This window comes from Pristis pectinata, chromosome 9 (genome assembly GCF_009764475.1).
Source record: "Pristis pectinata isolate sPriPec2 chromosome 9, sPriPec2.1.pri, whole genome shotgun sequence".
Lineage (NCBI taxonomy): Eukaryota > Metazoa > Chordata > Chondrichthyes > Rhinopristiformes > Pristidae > Pristis > Pristis pectinata.
The window spans coordinates 10,472,090-10,497,773 of record NC_067413.1 but is presented as its reverse complement, the minus strand read 5'-3'; the positions used below and the strand labels follow the sequence as shown (position 1 = coordinate 10,497,773).

The 25,684-nt window shown below is 39.2% G+C and overlaps 1 protein-coding gene across 1 annotated transcript in view; it reads right to left on the bottom strand.

The window, feature by feature from the left end:
• Positions 1–20,142, bottom strand: part of LOC127574579 (centrosomal protein of 192 kDa-like) — a 31,392-nt gene extending 11,250 nt beyond the window's left edge. The window contains exons 1-11 of the mRNA XM_052023697.1: positions 20,070–20,142; positions 14,390–14,525; positions 14,042–14,220; positions 12,144–12,261; positions 10,615–10,714; positions 7,617–7,812; positions 6,874–6,950; positions 6,167–6,262; positions 4,607–4,726; positions 2,868–2,926; positions 516–642 (exon numbers count right to left, since the gene is read on the bottom strand). Of these exons, the coding sequence (XP_051879657.1) occupies positions 516–642; positions 2,868–2,926; positions 4,607–4,726; positions 6,167–6,262; positions 6,874–6,950; positions 7,617–7,812; positions 10,615–10,714; positions 12,144–12,261; positions 14,042–14,220; positions 14,390–14,525; positions 20,070–20,136 (1,275 nt within the window). The 5' untranslated portion in view covers positions 20,137–20,142. The remainder of the gene's footprint in view (positions 1–515; positions 643–2,867; positions 2,927–4,606; positions 4,727–6,166; positions 6,263–6,873; positions 6,951–7,616; positions 7,813–10,614; positions 10,715–12,143; positions 12,262–14,041; positions 14,221–14,389; positions 14,526–20,069) is intronic.
• Positions 20,143–25,684: the final 5,542 nt, after the last annotated feature.

Here is a 25,684-nt window from a genome sequence, read left to right as displayed (position 1 = left end):
CACAAGGGACAATAGATGCTGGAATCTGGAGGAACAAACAAACAATGTGCTGGAAGAATTCAGCAGGTCAAGCAGCATCTGTAGGAGGAAAGGAATCATTGACATCTGGGATCAAAACCCTACATCAAAATTAGGGTTTTGACTCGAAATGTCGACAATTCCTTTCCTCCCACAGATGCTGCTCGATCCACTGAGTTCTTCAAGCACCGTATTTGTTACTCCTAGCTTGACTAGTCAGTGGGACAGCTCCCCAGTTCAGGTACCAATCCCAGATGATTGCAAGGAGGATTTTGCAAGAAGAACTGCAAGGTTGATTGGACAGAGCAACTTTGCCATGCTTGAATATGGTACTTAGATCTTTAGTGCCTTCATAATTAAGTGGTGTAATGCACTATAATTCTAATTTTATAAAATAGAATGTAATGAATTTTTTGATAGCTTTTGAGAGCATGAGAATATAAAAATCTGCAGATTCATTCATAATACATTCAATGTAATCAGAAAAGAAATCTCACCTTGTGTGCAACAGAGGAACTATTACGCAAGTTCACCTTTAATGTGCTGGTTTGCCCCACTGCAGTGGCAGGGAATAGGTAAAAATCTTCAGCTGCAAACACGCAATTGTAGGATGCCTTTTCTTGACTGAAAACAAAATGTACATTATTGGTATGAATTATTCCTCCATTTAGGTTACAGTTTAAAATATTTTATGATTCAAAGAAAACAAATTAGGAAATTTTGTCAATACAACACAAATTTGCCTAAACTAAATCTGTTAGATGTAATTATCTGAAATAGCAGTTAGAATTTTGCCTTAATTAAAGGATGTAGCAAATTGAACAGGAAAAGCTTCCAGTCTGCATTTTAAAATGTCCTTATCAATTAAAAAATAGTTTAATATTTCCTCCTCTATGTTATGCACCATACACTGACATAAAGGATAAGCAGGTAGGTAAGGGCATTCCAGATCTCTCTAGTTTCATCTTCACCTGTCTACTGGGATTGTTTCATTTTGCAACATCCTCAAAACAGACTTGCACTTATAGCACAGAATCAGCCACATGCACATCATATGGATTAATTGCATCATTCTTACTGGACGTATTTTCTCTGAAATTGCCATTGTCCCTTCTAGACATTGATGAGACCTTGAATTAAACAAGCCAATTATTTACACACTTCATAAAGATTATGACATTCTTTACTATACTGCATTTGAAGAATCTGGTGCAAGTACCTAAAATTTGAGTTTAATTGAATGTGGTCAATTTGGATTAGATACTCTGGTTCCAAACTACTCAATTGTCATTCTGGATCACTACTTTCACAAATACAGTTGCAATCACTGCAGTCAGAAAGATTCTTTTCATTCATGGAATGGTGGCTGAGAATTCAAGTTGAAGTGCCAAACTACACCATTGTTAATTCTATTCCTCTCTCCACTGATGCTGCCTGATCTGCTATTTCCAGCATTTCCATTATGGAAACATGTAACCTAGAGATCAAAGAGATGCCATCAATTAAAACTTTGCAGAATTCTGCATGATAATTTTACCTTCTAACTTGCTTCTTCAGAATGGAACTGTTCAAAAGCTCATCTCAAAGGGATTTAAAACGTCTGATCCATGAAGGAATCATGGAAGCAGCAATGCTCTCCTTAGCCCAACAACTTCAATTTGTTGCCCCAAGACACTTGGGTTTTGGGTTAAGAGCAATTGCTCTTAAATTTTTTAGCTACATTCCGATGAACGAAGAGACTTCCCCACTCAGCAGGCTTTACGATGATTGTTAACGTTATAGGGAAAAATGTTAACACTTCGGGTAGAAATGCAGGGAAATTTAAGATGTAGATCCCTATTCTAAATTTAGGCTTTCTGCATACAAAATTTAATGTAGCTAGGTTAAACCAAGTCCATCTACCTCAGAACTATCACTTGCCTGTAACCAAAACTTGACTGACCTTAGCCATGAATAGATTTGGCTTGGGCCAATGTAACAGCTGCTACATTGTAATGACCCAACATCAGTTCAAATAAATCTTCACATATTTTTTCCCCTGCATTCTTTCAGTAATTTTCCAAATCAAAATCCTGATTGAGCTTATTCAATGACCAACAGTACAAGAACCAGGGAACCTCCACTTTGAGTTAGTGCTCAGGGACCCTCATGATCGAGGAAGAGGTCACAGCCAAGGGGAAGCAAAAGTAATTCTTTAATTTCAGCAAAAATAAGATCAGAATCGGTCATAATGTCCACTTGAGCAGAGATGATTTGCATACACGATCACACACTTGTGCAGTGAACTTTGCTACTGCCTGAGGAATCCAAATTCACCACAAAATCTACAATGTAAATCACTGCAAAAATCAAAATTGGATGCTGGAAATGTGTAATAAAAGCTGAATGTAGTGGAAATACTTAGCAGGCCATGCAACATCTGTTGAGAGAGAAGAAATATTGAGGTTTCAGAATAATTCAGTTGAAATGCTTGGTCAACAATGCAAAACATCAAACATTAGTCGCTCTACAGATTTTTTTTTCCAATTCATGAGATGTGAGCATCTAAGCAATTTATTACTCAACCCTAATTGGCCTTGAACTTAGGGGCTTACTAGTTCATTTCAGTTACAGAGCTGAAGGCCTGGATTCACACACAGGTCAGACCAAGTAAAGGAAAGAAAGGTTTCTTTTCTCAAAGGACACTAGAGATTGCTCCTGATTTCCACAGCTTTTTCCAGCGACTTCTGGTCTATATCAGCATCTTGAATTGAGCAAAAAGAAATTGCCACAACTAAGCAAAAACATAGAAGGTTGCATGTGGCAATTGTTTCACTGATTTAATAACATTGCAAACATTTCCTACTGACCAAGTTACCAGTTCCGTGGCCGAATCAGTTCTCCTGGAGTTCACTGTGGGTATTGTTCCCTGAAGAGAGAAGAGTGGCATTTGTTGCACAATTATTTTCAAGGAAACAAAAACACATCTTGGCTTATAGAAAATTAAAGGTATGCAGATTATATTTTATTCCATCTTTTTCCCCTCTTTATATTTAAATCATTTTCTTTTTGTTTTCAGTTTAAACCAACTCAATAGGAATTTTGGCCCCTCTGAACATCCCAGGACAATGCTGGCATGACAAGTAATATAGTGGTTGTTTGAGAACATTCATAATCACTTACATTTTCTCTCCCCTTTAGACAGGAATAATTGATGGATAAAGGGGAGATTGGCAAGAGGGAAATCTGAAGTCCAGCTTTTATGAGCAGACAAGCACACCAACACTTCTGTTAGGTTGCATTTTAAACACCACCATCCAATACCTCCTTACAGGCTGATCATTGACACACAACTAAGGAAAGTCTCAATCAGTAATGCGATAATAAAACATTTATAACCAGTAGCCAAAAAAACATTGATTACTATACATTAATTACTGAACATTCTCTTAAACCACAGGTTGACCAGCATTTCCCCATTGTGTTTCCTAACAGTAAGAATGAAGTGAACAAGACAATCCAGAGTATGCCAATTGATTGAGATCTCCAAGTTCCAAGCATCTTTAACAAATTATATATGATAGGCTGAAATACTGAAGTTTTGCCACAGCACTATCTAACCAAAGTCTTAAACAGATTAATAAGTTTCTATGCTTGGTGTTTACTGCCCATAAAACCTCAAATATATTTGTTTTCTGAGATTCAAGATACATCTGCATTGCTAAAGTTCTCTTCAGTGAGACTTTTACCACAAAATTAGTACTTCCATTTTGTTCTTTTCCTAAGGAATCACCCAGGTGTCAACGTGTTGGAGGATCTATTCCTGGGCTCAGCACATAAATGCAACCATGAAGGCAGCACTCCAGTGTCTCTACTTTCTTAGCAGACTCTGACAAACTTCTACAGATGTATGATGAAAAGCATTCTGACTGGTTGCATCATGGCCTGGTATGGAAACTCCAATGCACAGGAACACAAGGCTGCAGAGGGTTGTAGATTCAGCCAGTTCCATCATGGGTACAGCTCTCCCCACCATTGAGGACATCTACTGTACAAGAGGTGATGTCTCAGAAAGGTGACACCCATCATTAAGAACCCCTATCACCCAGGCCATGCCCTCTTCTCATTGCTGCCATCAGGCAGGAGGTACAGGAGCCTGAAGACCCACATCTCAAGGTTCAACAACAGCTTCTTCCCCACTGCCATCAGGTTCTTGAACCAACCTGACAAACCAATACTACCTTGGACTACATTTTTTTTTCCCCTCTCAACTTGCACTAACGTTATGTTTACATAACATGCAGGTTATGTAAAATTATGTCTCTTAACTTTTGTAATATACTCTGCTGCAAAAAGCTAACTTAATAGCTTTTATATGCTGGGTATATAAGCCTATGACAAACTTGACTACTTTATATTTACTTGCATGTTGTTCAAATCTATCCACTCATCCACTTTCAATTCATCATGTTCTTTTATTCAAATTGTTGACATGTACGTCTTGCTGCAGAAAATTTAGTGCTGCATTGGCTATAGCAGCTAGTTCTTTCCCTCCCACCAATTTCCAGATAAATTAAGACTGCAAGATGAATCTGGAAATTGCTCTTACCACACCGTGAAGTTGAAACTGAATCTTGTGTTTCATGTGTGGCTGCGCAGACAGATGATATTCCAGATCCCAGAATTGAACATATTCTCCCCTACCTCTTGGCATAAATATTATTGGCAACTGCAAGAGATAATACAAAGTTGTTTCATTAGAGCAAGTTTTAAATCAAGCAATATGGGATCTCAATGTCTCCTCCTCACCCTGAACATTCACAGGTAAATTACATTGGTAAAATGATACATCTCAGTTCCCCTTTCCTCCTCAAGACATTAATGGCTGTTAGTCAGCCAGCCTTTGCCCTTCACCATTGCACTCTTGTGCTGACAATGGCAAATAAGAAATTGGAAAGTTTGATCCAGGCAGATTATACTGTATGTTGCATGTTCAAATAAATTGATCCTGTTGAGACAATTCCCACTTGATATTTAAATGTTTCTTCACAAAATAACCACTTCTGTCTAGTGTCTGCCACTCTGGTCCAATGAAGTCAGAAGTTTTTACTTCACTACCCCTTCTCAAAGATGTATGCTGGGGTTCAAGACTTCCATAAAAGCAAATGCCACCTGGAGTATTATGCAGAATTGATTCCTCCTTTCCACCCCAAATTAAACACAATGATACCCATTTGTATCACTCCGGAAAGTCAACCCCACATTTCAGGCCAGTCATCCTTGCAACCCTGATCAAATTTTCACATTGTAGAGTAATACAATGGTGCTGCTTGCTGAGATACTGCCTCACAGCTCTGGTGACCCTGGTTCGATCCTGACTTCTGGTGCTCTCTGCATGGAGTTTGCACATTCTCAGTGAGATTCACATGAGATTCCCCAGATGAACTGGTTTCCTCCCACATCCCAAAGACGGGTGGATTAGCTAATGTAACTTGCTCCTAATGTGTAGATAAGCAATAGAATCCGACAGAAGTTGATCGGAATGTGGAGAGAATAAAGTGGGTTAGGGTAGGATTAATTTAAAAAAACAGGATGCCTGATGGTTGGCACAGACCTGATGGGCCAAAGGGCCTGTTACTATGCTGTAGCTTTTTATGGTTCTGTCAGGGTGCATACGATGACATTATTCAATACATAATACTCCCTTTAGAACATTAGCAGTAAACTTGGGCTTTGTTCTGAGGATAGCCTGAAATTTGGATGAGATGGGACAGAAGGCACTGGAATCCTGCATTTGGTTGGAGTGGGATGGAGACAGGATTTTTCCAAACAGGGCGCAATGGGCATCGATGGTTTAAGGGATGGGCGATCTGGGTGCTGCTCAGGACTCAAAGGCAAATTTGATCACCTTCATCTGAAGTTGTGCAATTAAGATTGCGTGGTCCAGGGAGGGCACTCCAACCCAAGCTGCTGAAGACATCGGGAAGGTACACTGATTCACACATTTTTGGATCAATGAAAGTCAGCACCCAGGTTTGCTGATTGTTTACTGCTGTACCCTTTGAAAGCACCCATTAACGTACACTAGAATTTGTAGGCATATTTTTAAGTTACCATCACAAAAGCAAGCATTCAAGCAAATAACATTTGTATTCAAATGAGTTCTTACCTCCTCTTTACTGTGTCCTAGCAGTGTTCCAGACAACCTAGAGCATTTAAAGACTGGATAAACTGCTCCGTAAATGTCTTCTTTCCCATCCACCCACTATATATAAATGGAAATATAACAGTTGTTAATACAAAAAAAACAGATGCAACAAAAAAGGATTTTGTCCTCAAATGATAGCCATTAATTCCAGAGCAGTCCTCCAAATTAAGAGTCCTTACTTACACCAGAATATTAAATATTTTGCAACAATGTTCACTGAGGGGAACCATGTCTAAGCACCAGAGATGGAGATAGATCATTAAAAAGAGACGTGGCAGTCAAGCCAGAAATAGACTTGAAGGACACTAACTTGGTGTTGAATAGCAGAAAAGGTTTGATGGGTCAGCATGTGTGGAAGACTATCTTAATACCAGCTCCTTAGGAAGATGCATTCCAAACAAGGGATGCAGATGTGTGCAAGAACCACCTTGCCAACACATTACTATCCTTCCCAGCAAGTTACTTGCTTTAGTTCTGCTACCAGAGAGAAAGACAAGGTTTGGTAAAATTGCTCAGGGAAGAAAAAAAACCCACTCACTTCAACCATTGGCTATATCAGCACTTTCAAGATCATACAGATGAAAATTACAACAAATTTCAAACGACAAAACCTAGCATTTCAATAAAGGTCACAAACATTAGTTGTCTGAAAAACCATTACAGCTCACCTTTACATATGGAGATTCCAATGATAAAAACCATTGTACAGTTTCTTTGCCATCATTTTCAATTTCCAGTAATGATTCTGTGTTGAGATCAACAAAAGTACAATTTGTAAATTTAAAAACAAGCCAAAACAAAAAAAAACTTTCCTGCCATGTTGGCCTAGGCTCCAGAGTATTTAAATTTAGGCTGACATTTTAGTCTTGTACTCAGAGTCTGCATTTTCTTGTGTTTCTCCTCTAGATCCCCCTCGTGCCTCATTCAAGCTCACTTTACTGATGAGATCTTACCTGTTCTCTCAACCCTTCTCCCATGGAGCTGTTAACCAGACAACTTCACTTTCCAGATCCAAGGTTAGACATCAGTAACTCTTTTCACATGTGCACATCTCCTTTTTGAACCCTCATCTCAAAAACTAACACTTCACCAATCCACCTTCAGAAACTAACACCCTATCTCCAAAGTCTTTCAATTTCTTGCACATCCCCAAACTCATGCTGATCTTACATGAAACTTAGTTTTAAACTTGCCAAAGCATATGGCAATGGAAATCTTAGACCTTTATGAGTTAATGCATCTGTGTGGATATTTTGAATCAACATTAAAAAAACAATTAACTTTTTGAAGTCAGATTTTGAAGATAAAATTATGGAATGATGTGTAAAGAGATAACTTGCAGTCTTTTAATTATCTACAAACATTATACAAATAAAAAAATAACAATATAATTAAATTCTCCTCAAGTTACCTGAACTAGACCCAGGTGATATTGAGGGAAATTTTATAGTTTTGTTCTTTATCTTCAGTTTGGTAAGTGTAGACTGTAATGGAATCTTCGATGAACGGCGATAAGGTGTCCAAGGTTCCATGCATAGTGCTGTTTTTGGGCTTTGTATAGCTGTACAATTGTTCATCACAGCACCTTGAATTTCTACTTTAATTAACTGAAGAGAAAATGAAAACCAAGTTACGAAATCAGGTAACATTTAATACTGTAATAAAAGATATTGGTATCTGCAAAATCCTTCTATACAATTGAAAAACCACACTGGATTTACAGAAACAACATAACTGAAACAATTTGGCAATGATAGTACAGACAGCAATAACCAACCTGAACTAATGGTGTTCACTCTGAGAAATATGGAAGTTTCAGCCTTACAGAAGTACCAAAATGAGAAAATGCAAGTGATATTTGTCTCAAATTTAAAAAATGTACATTCCACACAATATTCAAATCTGGATTTGCATGGCAGAAGGATGAAATTTGTTCTAACCTATTCTGCAGCTGAAGCCATCTATTTTCTTCATTGTTGCTCCTTCTTTCGAAGAACTCTTCCAACTTTTAAGACCTTTGCCTCCACTACTTATTACAAAGCAGCTCATGCCCCCATGACTTGTGACAAAAACTTCAAGGGCCCTCTTTCTTCAGTGCTCATCCTGAGTCACTGACCTCATTAGTAATGTGTCAAAACTGAGGAGTTTGATTTATTTACACATTTCACACATTTCCCTTGGGACACAGTAGGCAAATACTTCAATATTAAAAATGCATTTTCTTACCTTAACCCAATTTGTTTGGGGGGGTGGGGTGGCGGGTGGCAGGGTGGATGAAAGAAAATGGGGGAGGAAGGAAAAGAGTCCCTACTGTTTGAGTCCTCATTTGGAGTTATACAACCCTTTAGTTTTACCAATTTTGGGAACTTGATGGAGCCTTCGAAAAAAGATGCCAATTTTCTTCTAACATTGGCGTGTCCACAACAGCACGAGTGCACACAATGTGCTGAGTGAACTAAATTTTACTTCTGATTTTAAATTTAAAATGTATGTTACTACATTTTTAGTCCATATTTCAAAATTCTATACATTACACCCCAGGCTCTTGTCCTTTCACTAGGAATATTACTTCCACAAATCTCTCTCAAATCTATTGCTTTACATCTTTGCTGCACTGAGTAATAAAAAAAATCAATAGATCACCTATTTTCCTGCCATTAATCTGTAATCTTCAGCATTCTCATTTCCAAGGTGATCTAATCTGCCCCGAATTGAGAACCCTTTGTGACAGATGATTTCAATCTTCATTACAATGTTTTCCAAACCTCCCAACCTCTGGCCCTCAATAAAAATTTCATACAGTATTCACAATCATCCCATCAACTCTGCCACCTTACATAGCCTCCCTGCTCCCATTGTTATCTACCATTACCACACATTCCTCTGTCATATTTCCCTTCCAGCTCTTTTCAATGGAACTCTTTATTACCTGGAGCACAGTAAGATGTCCCCTCATTCTCCTGAGGTATACAAAATTGTGAGGGGTATAGGCAGGGTGAATGCATGCAGGCTTTATCCCCCCTCAGGTTGGGCAAGACTAGAACTAGACGTCAAAGGTTTAGGGTGAAAGGTGACATATAAGTGGAATCTGAGGGGGAGCTACTTCACTCAGAGGGTGGTGCAAGTGTGGAATGAGTCGCCAGCAGAAATGGTAGATGCAGGTTCAATTGTGATATTTAAGAGAAGTTTGGATAGGTGCATGCAGGAGAAGGGTATGGAGGGCTATGGTCCTGGTGCAGGTAGATGGGACTAGGCAGAAAAAACAGGACTAGATGGGCCAAAGGGCCTGTCTCTGTGCTGTAGTGCTCTACGACTATATGAGAAAGGAAAATCTCCACTAAGTCACCAACAACAGCAATTTCTACTATTCACCCTTTGATCCTGTTATCGTCACTTCTGCAAATATCTATTTAGTCACATCCTTGATTCCAATTTTGATGCCCCTGTTCAGGTAGACAAAACTGCTTGATAACTACTTGCACTTGTAGGTAGAAATACCAATAGGAAAATACCCCAAGGTATTTCATTGGTGTGTAATTAGATAAAAACAGGCAAAACAAAAAGATTATCAGGAGAGGTGACTAAAAACTTTGCATGTTGTTTGTTTTAAGGAGATTCTTAAGAAAGGGATAGAATTCCAGGGATGCACAAGCTACCCAGGAAAGGTAATATCTCACCTGTAAATAACCTGGGAATATAGAACAATACAGCACAGGAACATGCCCTTCACCACCACATCTGCGCTGACCACAGTAAAAAGAACAAAGTCTAACTAATCCCAGCTACCTGCTGTTGGTTTTATGCCCTCTATTCCCCACCTGTTCATGTGTCTGCCCAATGCCTCCTAAATGTTATTATATCTGCAATATCTACCACCTCCCCTGGCAGCACATTCCAGGCACCTATTATTCTGTGTAAAAATAAACATGCCCCACATATCTCCTTTAAGTTTTCCCCCTCTTACCTTAAAACTATGCCCTCTAGTATTTGACATCTCCACTCTGGGAAAAAGATTGACTGTCTACCCTATCTATGCCTCTCAATTTTATAAACTTCTATCAGGTCTCCCCTCAGCCTCCAACACTAGAGGGAAAACAATCCAAGTTTGTCCAACCTCTTCTTATTGCTAATACCCTAATTCAGGCAACATCCTGGTGAACCATGCAATTCTTATACAATTTAAATAAAACAATATGTAACCATTTGTAAATATACAATTGATTTTTATACAAACATATTACCTGCCAGGAATCTCTACAGCATTAAGGTTCTCATCAAATCTGCTTGTGCGTAGCTAGTCAAATTGCTAACTTTAACCTGAGCAGACATCGGTCTACAGGAAAAGGTTTCCTACAAGATTAAATCCTAGTTGAAACCATTGTTAACAGCCAAATGAGATTATTTCCTACCTCCTCCATGTTATCACAGTGCACATAAATGTGTCCAGTCCGTGGCACAGAAGCTTTAGCAATCAGAGGTTTTAGAATCACAAGAATTAACAAGTGGCTCCTGATGGAAAAATAAAGTTTATTTTCCACTGTAATAAATCAAAGGATGTTCAAATTTTAAGTAATTTTGACAATTCTAAGTAATGGAACATCAAATAATTGCTTTCAATGTATATATGGTGTGGTCAACCGCAGCACGAGACACAGACAATGAATAACCTCCCCAACAAATAATATTAGACCTTCTCTGTAAATGACAAATAAAAAAATCTGCTTGCAGTACATGCTTAGCTCTCAAAACAGCTTCCCAATGATAATTTCCCCCTTTTATGGGAGAAGCTCACTGCATTATAGCTTCCACAGGAACTGGGAACTACATCTTTGGGGAAAATTAATTCTGATGTGCACTAATCCATAACTTCATGCAAAATTTATATTGTCATCACATGTACTAAAATACAGTGAAAAGCTTGTTTGTATGCCATCCAGTCAGATCATTCCATACACAAGTACATAAAGTAGTACAAAAGGAAAAACAATAACAGAATGCAGAATATAGTGCTACAGTTACAGAAAATACAGTGCAGGTAGACAATAAAGTGCAGGGGTATGACGAGGTAGATTGATATGCTAATAGGTGCAGAAAATAACAGTGCAATTTAGGGACAAACTTTTTAAATCAGGCGGTTAAAGAACAAAATCCATTTCTTACTTGACTGGTTAGGATTTGAAATGGAATAACAATAAGTTATGGATAAAGATTGAATGGTAGCCTTCAAAAACGAGATAAGTTTTCAAAGCAGAGAGGAAAACAAAATTCACAATCCTTATGTTGATCATCAGTGTTTCAGTTTATATATTTTGCCATTTTTAAAATCATTTTGCAGTTGCTTACTTAAATCAAATTTAAAAAATTGATGCCAAAGAACATAGAATACTAGAAATAATAATTACAATACTCAACCAAGGCTACAGGTCGCTGTGACCAAATACAAATAAGTAAACCTATTGTTGAAAGAACAGGAATTAAACACTGGACCAGATTTTGAGATAGAAAAAGCATCGAGGCCATGAGGATTTGCTCACACTATGGTGTAAATCAGATAACTTCCAGTGGCTGTAGTCATATAAAAGGCAGAGAGGGAAAGAACAGCAGACTGCCTTCCCTTGAGGATATCGGTGAAGTAACAATCCAGTTGTAGTTACATGGTTGCATGTAACCCGAAATAAAAAGGATATTTCATTCCCCAGTGCCTGGTTTCTCAACATCTTTAATCTCAGTTTTGTGAATATAGTACATAGTATACTTTTATTTTAAATCCACTCAACCACTGCTAGAAATAGTCTGAAGTAGTTGATAAAAGAACACAGAGATACTATGGGGGAAAGGAGTTTATGATATTAATCATTAGTATTGATTAATATCATAAACTAGAAAGATAAACCTTTTAAGATGCATTTCATTGGTAAATAAATGACCTTATACATACTCTGGATCAAGAACTCCATGCTGAGGTGTCACTGTTAATGAGTGTGCTGGCCAGGAAAGTTCAAAAGACAAAGATCGAGTGGAGTGATTTATAATCTGTACCCTCTCTGCAGATCCGTCTATAAATAGAGAAAATAATTACAGAAAAAAGGTTATTAAAATGTTTTGTATCCAGTTCTCAATCTTACACCGCTAGAATGTCTTAGTGCTCACACAAGCATATGTATTTAACACAGAAGGAATGCCTAGAATTACATTACTTTCCAAAGTAAGCTGTCGTTCACATTTGCAACATCCTATTAGCTCTATCAATCTACTGTAGTTAAGATTGTCAGTTCTTAACTGAAATCTATGTACTTGGTACAATAGTTCTCTTGGAGAACAAGTGGAGAGATTGTGCAATTTCCAAAGAGTCACTTATCATGGTCAATGTAGCTATCAAATCCACAAGAATGGATGATATTTTAATCAATGTGCGCATTTTGTCAGAATTTCTAATCTGGGCTACAATAAGGAATTTCCTTTTGCTAATTGAAGAATTAAAGGTCACAAACTTTGCCTAACAAGTTATATTTTTGGGCCACCATTGCAGGACAATCGATGCTTACAAGCTTCATGAGAGTTCAGAATACATATGGGATTAAATGTGAGGGGATTTAATTAAGTAGCCGATTTGCAATCAAAACCAAAAAGTGCAGATACTAGAGATCAGAAATAAAATCAGGGATGCTCAGGGCAGGCAGCAGCTGTGGAAAGAGAAACAGATAACATTTCCAGTTGATAACTTCAAAGATAAAAAGTTGTTAGAAATCAAAAATGTTTTAAGCTGTATACAAATAGGAGAATAGGTGGAGAAAAAAAAAGGGAATGTTTGTAATAGAAGCAAGACCAAGAGACATTAAATTGTAGTTTCTCCACCTCTACGATGCTACCTGACTTGTTGGGCTTCCCAGCACTTGCTCAGATTTCCACCAACTATTGTGTTCTGTATTCTACGATCCAGTACAGATTACGTTTTAGAGTCGCTGTCCCTCTATTTATTCTTTCTCTAGACAGATGAGCTGCCATTAACAAGCTCTCTCTCCACCTGCATCATCCACTTTCTCTTGGCTTCCACTTTATCAGAGACATTCCTTGTGTTCACCCCATTCTCCACAATTTAAAACATTACAGATATCCTGAAATATTAACCATCTCTCTCCCCAGCTGCTGCCTGACCTGCTGAGTATCCCAAGCATTTAGTGTTTCAATTGAAGATCAAGTGATCACTTTTAATAACACTTTAATTCAGTTACCATGTGTGATCTTGAACTTCCCATTACTTGCCTTTTTAATTCTTTGCCCCAATCAGTTTTCAGCCTCGTCCTATTGAAACTCAGAAGCTCAAAGAGCAGCACATCTTTTGATGAGATAAATGACAAACAATGGACTTGGCCATTTCAACTCCACCCTCCCAACACTAGTCATCACACTGCTGTTGAAATTTACAGTTAGACCAGGCTCATCTTCCCCCACCCCACCCAAACCCTAAACTTGTGTTTTATGATCATTCCCCTTTAGTCATTCAATCCCTCCTTGCCTTTCATCATCTTTTTCTTTGTTTTACTCCATTCTACAATTTCCCCACTTTTGAACTCCCTTCAAAAGAAATATTCCAATGAAAGTCTTTTGAGCCAAAATGTTAACCATCTGAGCACAGATACTCTCTGATCATTTCAGATTCACAGAACCTGGAGTACTTTCTCCTTAATTTTGCTTGGAAGGGGAAGGTGTGTTTTATGAATATTGAAGAATGTATTCAATAACGAGTTGTTAAGTGATGCTTGTTAACATCAGAAGTCTCCAAATAGTGCACTTTTCCATGTTTAACCAAGAAAACCACATTGGCCCATTACTCACCCACTGATGGTACAGTAAGAATTAAATGCTCAGGCTGCACTGTCCATGACCTTGGTTTCAGTGACTGGTTTTGTACTTGATTTGAAGCATGCAAAAATGATGGAAAGCCTTGTAGTTCTCTCATTGGATGAGCATCCAACATGGCATCGAGAGGATCCCTTTCTGAAGTTCCAAGCACACTGCAACGAAAAAAAAACAAAGAATCAGATCATTTTACAGAATAGTTCTAATGAGACCAAACAAAAAGTTCCCCAGATTTGAACTGAATTCAACAAATTTACATAAACAAATGATTAACAATTATTCCAATTCTAAATTTTGAACTGCTACTTCTGATTGTGCAAATACCTTTCTGAACAAAGACTCATTCCAAGGGAAGATGAAAATGAATCAAAGTCTTCTGTATCATTTGGATCAGTCGATGCAGATCTTCTAGTTTGATAGATAGCCTGGTTGAGGTTTGGTGTCTTTAGTACGTTGTAAACTGTATGGAAGCAAAAATCAGTAATAGATTGTATATTTATTTTATGGCACTATAGTTTAAGTGTTTTGAAATAAACTGCATTTATACATGTAATCAGGTACGTCCCTCAGTAAATCCTGGAAAAATTAATCAGGGTGGAGACATCCTTCCCCACCCAACAGAAAGGAGGCCATCTGTTGCAATCCAAAGACAACCTTGACATCAGCTGGAAAAGGTTAATTGCAATGGTGGTCCCACAGGCAATTCATCTGCTCAGGAAAGAATAATTGCAGTTCTTTTGAGGATTTGGTTGGAGGGAGGCATCTTCATCACTGAAGTCAAAGATGCTGTTGGCTATCTCCTCATAGCAAACACCATGTACAAAAATACTCCATTCCAGCTCATCAAGATGTATACCTGGGTTCATTGATACAACTGGATAATCAAACTGGACACTGTCAGACTCCTGTTAGAAATGATGCCAAATTATGCAAAATCTTCAGTAATCCTGTAGATGGAACACCATGGCAGTTCACCTGGTCAGACCTGATAGAGCAGTCCATTGCAAGATAGACTTCCAATTCTGTATTCCAAATGTCTGCAGTCAGATCTTCTCAGACCACTGCCTGACGTTGATTGCCTGTTAGCTATTGGCAGACAGGACATGGACGATTTTTCTGATGATCCCAGAAAACTTGGGATTGTGGTTGCCGAATAACTGAAAGCACCGATTCCCTGCTGGGAAGTGATCCTAGGGAAATAACAAGACTATGCTGCAAGATCCATGTTCTGCTCCATGAAGCAGGGCAAGACCTAGACTTCTAGAAGGTTCATAAAGGGAGCTCTGGAGAGAAAAAAAAATTCTCTTCATCTTTGTACTGAATGGTTCTCATTTTGAGACTGTGATTCATAGTCCTAGATACCTCAGACAGGGGAGTAACATGTTTCTTTTCAATCTTTTTATTAAGTTTCAAATTAATTTCAAATTAATATACATAACATTAGTGAAGAGATCTGGATAACAATAATAACTGTTAATATATACACTCACAGGGAGTAAAATATACAATCTGAACCTCCCAATCTCTTACTAAGTGAAGATGATACAAAAGAATTTGAAAAGAAATTTAATTATATGAAAAGAGAACTCCCAAATTAAAACAAAAATAAACAAAAGTAAACCAAAAACTTCAAAGAAAAAGCTGGACTGATATTTCTTCGGTTAAAAAAAATATTATGTCGTCAGCTCCGCTCCTCTATATTCAAAGGTTATTGAAAGGGATTCAAAAATGGTCTGGTTATATCATATGGAAATACTGAATAAATGGACTCCAGACTTCCTCAAATTTAAGTGAAGGGGAGTACATCGTAGAACATAGAAAAGTATAGCACAGGAACAGGCCCTTTGGCCCACAACATCTGTGCCAAACTCAATTCCCACATTATTCTATCAAGCCCCATTAAAATTCTGTATATTTTAATAAGATCATCTCACATTCTTCTAACCAAAGGAGAATGGGCCTAGTCTGCTTAAACTCCTCATACAACCTACCCATCACGCCAGAAATCCTTTTTGACCTTCACAGCATTCCCTCAATTGCAAGTAGGGACTTGTACATAATATTTCAGATGCAGTTTCCCAGGGTTCAAGGTAAATGCAGTAAGACACCCATTTGTACTCAAATCCTCTTGCAATGAAAGACCAACATACTGCCGATCTTCCCAACTGCTTGTTGAACCCGCATATTAACTTTCAGTGACTAAAACACCTAGGTCCCTCTAAACAAAAAAACCTCTTTCAATTTCTCAGCACATTAGATATATTCTATTCTAGGTGGGGTGGACACTTTGATTAATCAGCTTCAACCAGGTGAAGACTTTTGATGGAATGTCACACTCAAATATGAACATTTTCTCCAAATTAGGGTTTGAGGAGCAAATCTTCAATTCAATACAAATGCTCTACAAAGACATCAGTCACAAATCCTAATCACTAGGTGAAAACTAAAGTCAGAAAGCTTCTCAATCAAGCCTGGAGTTGAGCAAGGCTGCTCTCTATATCTGTCTTTCTTGTGTGCCGTTTTGAGCTTTTTGCCAAGGCCGCCAGGAAGGACAAAGGCATAGAAAGCAATGATCCCATGCAGCAGGTTAAAGCCTTCCTGTAAATAAATGATTTGGTCATCTTCTGCTTGGATCCACTACTGGTCTGCAGACTGAAGACCAGCAACCGGTTTGAATAAACCTTGCGGCCACAAGTTAATCAAGGAAAAACAAGGCCAAGAGCCAACTGATCCTTTAATCCACTACGTCAGGTCCAACGACTGAAAGGAGCTGAGAATTTGGAGGAGCCCAAATGCATCAAGCACTGGTGGGACAAAAAACCAAAGTAAAGCAGAAGTAGGGATTGTGGGGGTGGAATACCCTCTCAGTTGCAGGAAAGAACCTGGTCATCGGGTTTGTAGAGTGGTTTCTGTTGTATATGCAGCAATATCCCACACTGTTGCAAGCCATCTTCTACTTCATCTGGAGATACAAAATGAATTGTGTAAAATTTCCAGATTTTGCTAGTGAAAATGCACCCAGTCTGACCCCTTATTCTGACAGCTACTTTGTATGAAACTGTTTGCATGCACAACAGGCTGAGGTTCTCTGTATCCCTAGTGTCGGAAAGGATAAATTCAGTCATTTTGCCAGAATGTTGCCCCACTGTTCCTTGAAGTAAAGTTTGCAGAGCAACACACCTTTGATGACAAGTCAATCATGCAAGGTCTGCACTGAATGTCCTCTTGCCCTTGTGGGAAAAGGAGATGGTGGATCCTGTTAGATCTTCCTTGAGCAGATTGTCAGAGTTATTGGCAGAATGCCTCAGAGCTGTCAAACAAGCAGAAAGACTTGGCTTGGCTGGTGACGAGAACAGCCTCCCACCCCCCTTAAATTCTTCAGCCCGACTAGAATTCAATACCATCGTTGCTGTCTCCAGGGCAGCCCCAGTGTAACTGAAACCATCGACCCTCATTGAGTGTGTGTTTGCCAAGTGAGGGCTGGAAATAGATGGTGCCTTGGCAAGGTTCTTCCTCAACAATTACACACTGCATAAGCTGTTCCTAAGGACACACACCAAGACAAACATCAAATGCTGTTGGAGAATTATTACTATGAAGGGCATTCTCTGCTCTGCCCGTTACTTGCTGCTTTTCCAGACCAAACTGTGCTACAGAGTGGTATATCCCACAACCGAGGACTATGGGCTATTGATAATGGACACATTAAATAAATGGTGAAAATACACAGCTTTAGATCCTCCTGCCATCGCACAATGAGGTGCTGCAAACACCTGGGGTGGGAGGGTTGAAGAAAGAGGGTGTTGGGAGGGGAAGAAATAGAGGATAGAGGAGTACATGCTAAGCAAGTAACACATGTTGGTGTAAAATTAATTTTGCAAGTGGAATAAGGCACCCTTTTTGTACTGTGCAGAATGAATATCAGTCTTGATGTATGAACAGTGACATAATTTGGAAATTTTTTATGAATGCAATACATGTAGTATATGTTTGAGAAAAAAGCTACTAAAACCTGGCACCCTTGGGACTGCATCGCTCAACTTCCTGCTGGCTTAATTCAATACTGCAGATGCAACCTCAGTTCCTTTCCCCTCTGTATTATCATAGACAAAGACTTGCATTTAGGTAGCACCTGTTGCACCTCTAGCAGGCTTCAGTACGTATAATATCTATTTATATTTTAAGCATCACAATATTGTTATACATGCAAAATCAGCAGCCAATGCATAGTTGCACGACCAGTGACAATTTGATCTGTCTGGCAAAAAAATTACTCAATATTCCAGCAAGTGGTACAGCCATCTAGCTACTCCTATTCCTTTGCTTTTACACTTTAGTGGCCTACTCCTGTCGCAAATTTTTAATGTCTGTTTATATTTAATTTCCCAGAATCCTGAATTCTCCAAGTCAGAATTAAACAGCTCTGCAGATCCTTATAAAAAGCCTTGATATTTAGTTATATAAAAATTCTAAAGGTAATCTCTTCAGGCCAATAAACTACTGCAGCAGCTGCCACTACAATTAGCTGCTCAGCCATTACAACTGTGAGCAACCAATATACAATTAAGAACACTAACCTCTTACTCAAGGTAAATTAAGTACAGAGATCAGGGCTGCCCTGTTCTTTATGCTAGTATATCCACGCCCACTATAAAACTCAGGTAAACAGACATTTCATTACAATTAAATGAACACAGTTATCCTTTTCTAAACTGTTCCCAGAAGTGAAGGATGACTAATCTCAGTTAAACTGAATTAATTAACCTTATAGAGGTGTATAGAATCGTGAGGGGTATAGATAGGGTGAATACACACACAGTCTTTTTCCCCAGGGAAGGGAATCAAGTAGAGGGCACAAATTTAAGGTGAGAGGGGAAAATTTAAAAGGAGGGGCAACTTCCTCACTAAGGGTGGTGTGTATATGGAATGAGCTGCCAGATGAAGTGGTTGAGGCAGGTACAGGAACAACATTTAAAGATATTTTGGACAGGTACATGGCTAAGAAAGGTTTTAGAGGGATATGGACCAGACACAAGCAAGTGAGACTAGTTTAGACAGGCAATTTGGTCAGCAATGGACGAGTTGGTCCAAAGGGCTTGTTTCTGTGCTGTATGACTCTATAACTCAAGTGAAAATAATCGAAGATTTGAAAATTCCAGGAATGCAAATTTGTGACCACAATCTTTTAGATTAGAAATACAAAACTTTATTAGGCAGAGAAAACATGGGAGACAATTAGTTTGGAATATCTGGAAAGCTTGACAGGAATTGACATGCTTTTTCCGGTTGTTTAAAGCAAAAAAAACACTCAAACTGAATAACCTTTCAAACTTTAAGTAGGACATGAGAAACTTCCAGTTCCAAATGACAAAACTGAGATCTCCATAGAGCATCCACACCCAAATAAACACTATGCACAACACAAAAAAATTCATAAAGTGTACAACTCCCTGCATCGCAAGTGAAATCCTGGAGTCACCACAACATTGAAAAACAGGAGAAATTAAAAAAAAATTGAGATGAGTTTAACCTGGGTCTTGGTTATCACTCATGGGTGCTCTACAATCCAAAGCCAACTGGGATCCAAGGTGAATCTTCCTGAAGTCAATGCTCTTTTGCAATAAATCCTTGCTTTTAAAATTGCAGCTAGACCCTTCATACAGCACAAAGTTATTTATTAACACATTGGCCTTGTGCATTCAGTATCCACACCCAAAATATGGTTTTAAAAAGGAAACCAGCTATTTGTAGCCAAAAAAAAGTGGCCAACAATGAAATTAACATCAAAACGTGTTTTTTGGTTGGATGTTATAATGCATGGATGCTATAACTTCTTAAATGCATTTTAGAATTATAGCATTAAACTATAATAAGAAGCCACTGAGTATCTAAGGGTTTTATCATCTAAGAGAATCTGTTCAGCAATTTAATCCAGGTCCACAGAACGCCTGTCAATTCACACCAGCAGCAAGCTCCCCTTCCCGCCAAATCCAACGGTCCTAACCGTCTCTCACAGCCTCCGCGCCGCTCCCTGCTGTCGTCACTTCCCCCGGCCGCCGCGCAGCTCCCATCGCACCAACCGCACCGAACAATTGGAGGCGGGCGGGAAGATAAAGCCCGCGGGAAGGCGGAGCCCCGCCCACCGCGGACGCTGCAGCGCCACCCGCGGGACCAGATGGTGACACTGCACCACCGCCCTGTCATGAAGTGTCAACGTCATCTGGTTCTCTCTCCACAGCCGCTGCCCGATCGGCCGAGTATTTACAGTATTTTCAATTTTTATTACAGATTTTTGGTTTCAGATTGTTTCCCTTGTATACTGAACTTGCTTTAGTAGTCTGAAGTGTATGTGAATAAGATCTATTCTAAGAGATCTTATTAGTCACCTGTACATGGAAACACACAGTGCCATGTTCTGTCTAGCATCAAGCACAGTTGGCCTGTGGTTATTAACGTTCCTGCTGAGATATCTGATCACTCAAGACCTCAATATGAAGTCCCAAATACCCGCCCCTCTCCCTAACAATAGGGCAACGCAGTGGCGCAACAGGTAGAGCCGCTGCCTCACAGCACCGGAGACCCCAGTTCAATCCTGACCACAGGCACTCTCTGTGTGGAGTTTGCACCGCATGGGTTTCCTCCGGGTGCTCTGGTTCCCCTCCTCGTCCCAAGGGCGTGCAGGCTGGTAGGTTGTTTGCTAACTGTGGATTGTGTAGATGAGTGGTGGAATATGTGGGAGAGTTGATGGGAATGTGTGGAAATAAAAAAATGGAATTCATATAGGATTAGTGCAAAATGGATGGTTAGTGTGGATTCAATGGGCTGAAGGGCCTGTTTCAGTGCTGTAGCTCTCGTAGATAGAAAGAACTTAATATGGTGCCACATATCCACCAGAGAACCACCCCCAATCCTGAAGAACGTAAGTAGAACCAGAAGTGGTCACATGGCTTCTTGAGTCAACTCTGCCATTAAATGGATCCATTGCTGATCTTGAACTTCAATTACACTTTCCTGCTTCATCCCCAATTCCTTGATTAGTTGAAAGAGCTAAACACAGCTTCTCAACATAAACCATCAATCCTACCTAATCTAATGCCATTTTATCCTCCCAAGTTAGACATATAAGGACCACTTGTGGAGATTTTGTCAACTGAATGTTCATTCTTTGAGAGTTTTGAAATATTCTTTTAAAAAATCGCCATTTTTTATCTACTGACAAACCTTTTAATCTAATTCCCTAATCTGCTTTGGAAAAAGCACTCAACATTCCTTAATTTAAATATTATTTAAATTCAAAACTCTAGTCTTGGACTGATCTGTGATGCTTTCAAATTGCATGCAAAAAGCCACTCTGTTGCGTTCACTATTCCCGTTTCTATGAGATAACTAATTAACCTTGTCCCATTATGCAATAAAATCTATGTGAGTCTGATCTCCAGTTGGTTTTGTGAGCTATTGTTCCAGGATACCTCAAAATGTATCCTATGAATTAATCCTCCAAACTAGTTTTATTGATGTGATTTGCACAATCTATACTAAGATTAAAGTCCCCAAAGATTATTGTATTACCTTAGCTATAGGTAGAACAAGTAACTGGGATAATTAACAGAATGCTATTATTTATTATGAGGGGAAATAAATACAAAAGTGGGAAAGGGAGGTTTTGATTGAGTTACACAGGGCATTGGTGAGACCACATATGGAATATTGTGTACATTTTTAGTCTCTGTATTAAAGGAAGGATATTAATGCTGGTTGACTTATGAGGAGAGGTTGGACAGGCCAGGCTTGTATCAATTACAGTTTAAAAGAGAGAGAGGAGACTTGGTTGAAACTTTTAAGATCCTGAGTTGCCTTGACAGGGTGAATGTGGAGAAGATGCTTCTTCTTGTGGTAGAATTCAGAACTAGGGTCCATGGTTTAAAAATGAGGAATTGTCCATTTAAGAGAGATAAGGCAAAAGTTTTTCTCTCAGACAGTTCTGAGTCCATGGAATTCACCTTCTCAAGGGGTTAGTGGAAGCAAGACATGAAATTTTTTTTAGGCAAAGGTAGAATAGAATCTTGAAAAGTAAGAGGGTGAAGGGTTATGACAGTTAAACAGGAATGTAGAGTTGAAGTTATAATCAGATCAGTTATAACCTTATTAAATGGCAGAGACTGAGTGGCCTATGTGATTTGAATGTTCCTATGTTCATATGTTATTTTAAGGGATCCCCCACATTGCTTTCTCCTTTATATGCTCGAGCTAAAGAATAGGTACTTCGAATATTTAACTCTCATTCCTAGTCACCTTACAATCATGTCTTGGTAACAGCTATTACATCAAATACATTTGTCTGTTTAATGCCATTAGTTTCTCTGTTTTGGGCTTTCACATTGACTTTGTTTACTGGTACATCATTTCCATTAACCCTTTCAGTTCCTATATCACTGCTTAACATTGTCCATCTTGCAACTTTAATAGCAAAAAACAAACTGCTGGAGGAACTCAGTGGGTCAGGCAGCATCTGTGGAGGGAAGTGGACAGGCGACGTTTCGGCTTGGGACCCTTCACCTCGATTTGTTGGTCTCTGACCCGCTGAGTTCCTCCAGCAGTTTGCTTGTTACTCCAGTTTCCAGCATCTGCAATCTCTTGTGTCTCCATTGCAACTTTAATATTTTAAATTCTTGACTTTTCCCTCACTTACAAACTTACCCACTTTATTCACTTGGAGTCTTGTCTTAAACACTGGTTAAAGTCAATGAAGTATTTTTTAAAGTTCAGTCACTTCTGCAAGCAGGTAAAGTTGTATCCACTCTGTCCACAGCAAAGGTCCTTCCTACCAGGACAGAGAATATAAGATATGGAGATTGTGGTACAACCTTATAAAACTTTCGTTCGGCCACAGCTGGAGTATCGTGTGCAGTTCTGGTTGCCACACTATAGGAAGGACATGATTGCTCTGGAAAAATGGCCGAGGAGATTCACCAGGATCTTGCCTGAGGTGGAACATTTCAGTTCAGAGAAGAGACTGGGTGGATGGATTTGCTTTCCTTGGAGTGGAGGAAGCTGAAGGGGCTGCTGAAGGAAAAACACAAAATTATGAGGAGCATGGATAAGCTGGATAGTGAGAAACTTTTTGCTTTAGTGGAGATATCTAAACCAGAGGGCATAGTTTGAAGGTGAGGAGAAAGAGGATTAGAGGGGTTGTGAGGAAAATGTTTTCACCCAGAGGGTGGTTGCAATCTGAAATGCACTACCTGAGAAAATGGTGGAGCCAAGTCCTCTCACAACATTTAAAAAATATCTGGATGAGCACTTGAATTGCCAAAGCATAGAAAGTTACAGACCAAATGCTGGTAAATGGGATTAGTATTGTTACGTACCAGCAACAAAAGAAACACACCGAGTCATGTATAAGTGTTTAAAACTACTTTATTAATAACTACTTATGATAATAAGAAAAATAAAAGTAAAAATGTTAGAATGTTAGAAGTAAAAATGTTAAATCTTAAACATTAACCCCAAAACTAAACTCGAAGTGTGTGTATAGCAAATTCCCAAACTCCAAGTCCAGGAATAATTCTCAAAGTTCAGTTCAGCAAGCCATAAGGTGAAACGTGAGCAAAGGTTTCTTCAACAACCACCGTTGACTGAAGACAAAACGTAGATGTAGAGAGGAAATAGAGAGTAATTACGAAATCCAAATGTTCCACTTTGGAACCCAAACGACACCTCAGTGTCCACTCAGCAGTGATTACTCCACCGCATCTGCCTCACCCCGAAAGGTACTTGAATCGTGGCCGTCCACACAAATACCTGTTTCCTTCTACAGGTCAACAACAAAGTGAACTCCACTACTTTGTTCCGAAGTACCTGCCACCCCGAAAAGCAACTGAGATGTGGCCATCCACACAAATACCTGTTTCCCTCTACAGGTTAATGACAAAGTGGACTCCACCGGATTACTCCAAAAATCCCTATGTGGATTATAGTGACAGACACAGTTACTGTTTTTCATGCATCGAGAGAGACTAGCAGCCTGGTCTCCCTCTCTCTCCTCCGACTGACTGCTTCAAAAATGTCATTATGTCCTTTATCTTCTGTTGTCATCATCATGCCACACTCACACCACTATGCTCTATCTTAAAGGGACATTCACCAATACTAACCTAGTCTGTAACAATATGGACAGTCATAATGGACTTGATAGGCTGAAGGGCCTGTTCCTGTGCTATTTGACTCAAAACAGCAATGAATTAAATGACCTTCCTCAGGCTGACATGTTCCCTTCCCTTGCAAAGAAATCATTTTTTCCCTCCTGTTTGTAATTTCACAGTTTGAACCACCACCAGAAGCAGTTATGCCTCTATCTGTGGAACACCATCAGCCCAAGTACTCCTCCAAGTTACACCATCCTGACATGGGTATAAATCAGCATTTATTCATTGTTGCTGGAGCAGAATTCTGGTCCTTCCAAACAGCACTGAGAGAGAGCATTCACCACACAGGCTATGCCAGTTCAAGATCAATCACAGTAACAACTTCTCGTGGGCATTTAGTGATGGAGAATAAATGTTGGCTTTGCAGTGATGCCATTGAATGAGTAACAGAATTCCTCACAATCTACACTTTCCCCCAAGACCTAGCTGGGCTTTTGCATTCCTTTCCTCCAATAAGACAAAATTCATCTCTTTGATGAAACTTTTGGTAAACTCTCCTAATATCACTTTTGCACCCATTTAAGAAAAAGAAACATTCTTGGTAGTTAAATGCTCTGCCTAAGCACAATTTATTGTCTGAGAGTCCAGGAAGTTGAGTGCATAAGGTTCCTTGTTCTATCATACTCTTTAGAAATGTGTCAATTAATGACATTTCTGCACTAAATCAAATTTCAATTGATATACTCAATGTCCTTTATGAGTCTACAACCTTGAGTAACTGAAGTAATTGTATCTTATTTATGAAGTTGCACCACAGCAGGAAGCTGTTATGTGCCAGAATGACAGTATCCTGATTACATGTCAGTGTGATCCCTTTCCAATGTTGTTTTTTTAGCTCAAGGAAGGTAGTCATATATGTTGCAGAAAGTAAAATGAGAAATAGGGGTCACCTTGATGCTAAATAAGCAAAAAGGCACATGACTCACTACCCTCTGCTTCTCCCATCCCATTATCTTTCTGCCTTGTCCACGTCACTATCCTGAAACTTTTAATGCAATTTCACACACCTTCATCTTTCCCAGTGCTACTCACTTAATCCAATACAGTAACTGAGAAACCCAGATGTTTCCTGCCCTTCTGAAATTCTCCAGGGCCCTGGTTCCTGTGTTCCCCTTAAACTCATGAGCCCTTGCTGTGCACTCCTCTGAAATTCACCAGGTTCCAGTTGCCATGCTCCCTTTGAACCCACTTGGACCCTGGTACCTACTACTGGAAAATCATCTTACCTCCGGAGGTAGACAGCCTGACTGCAATGTTCTAGTCAGACAATCTACCTCTGGAGGTAAGATGATTTCACCACGCATGCAACTGAGGACCAAGGATCAACTTTTATCCACATTTGGACCTGACAATATGGGCACCTGTTAATTGTGTTAACCCCAGGAGTGGGCCTGGAGTGTCTGAGATAATTTTG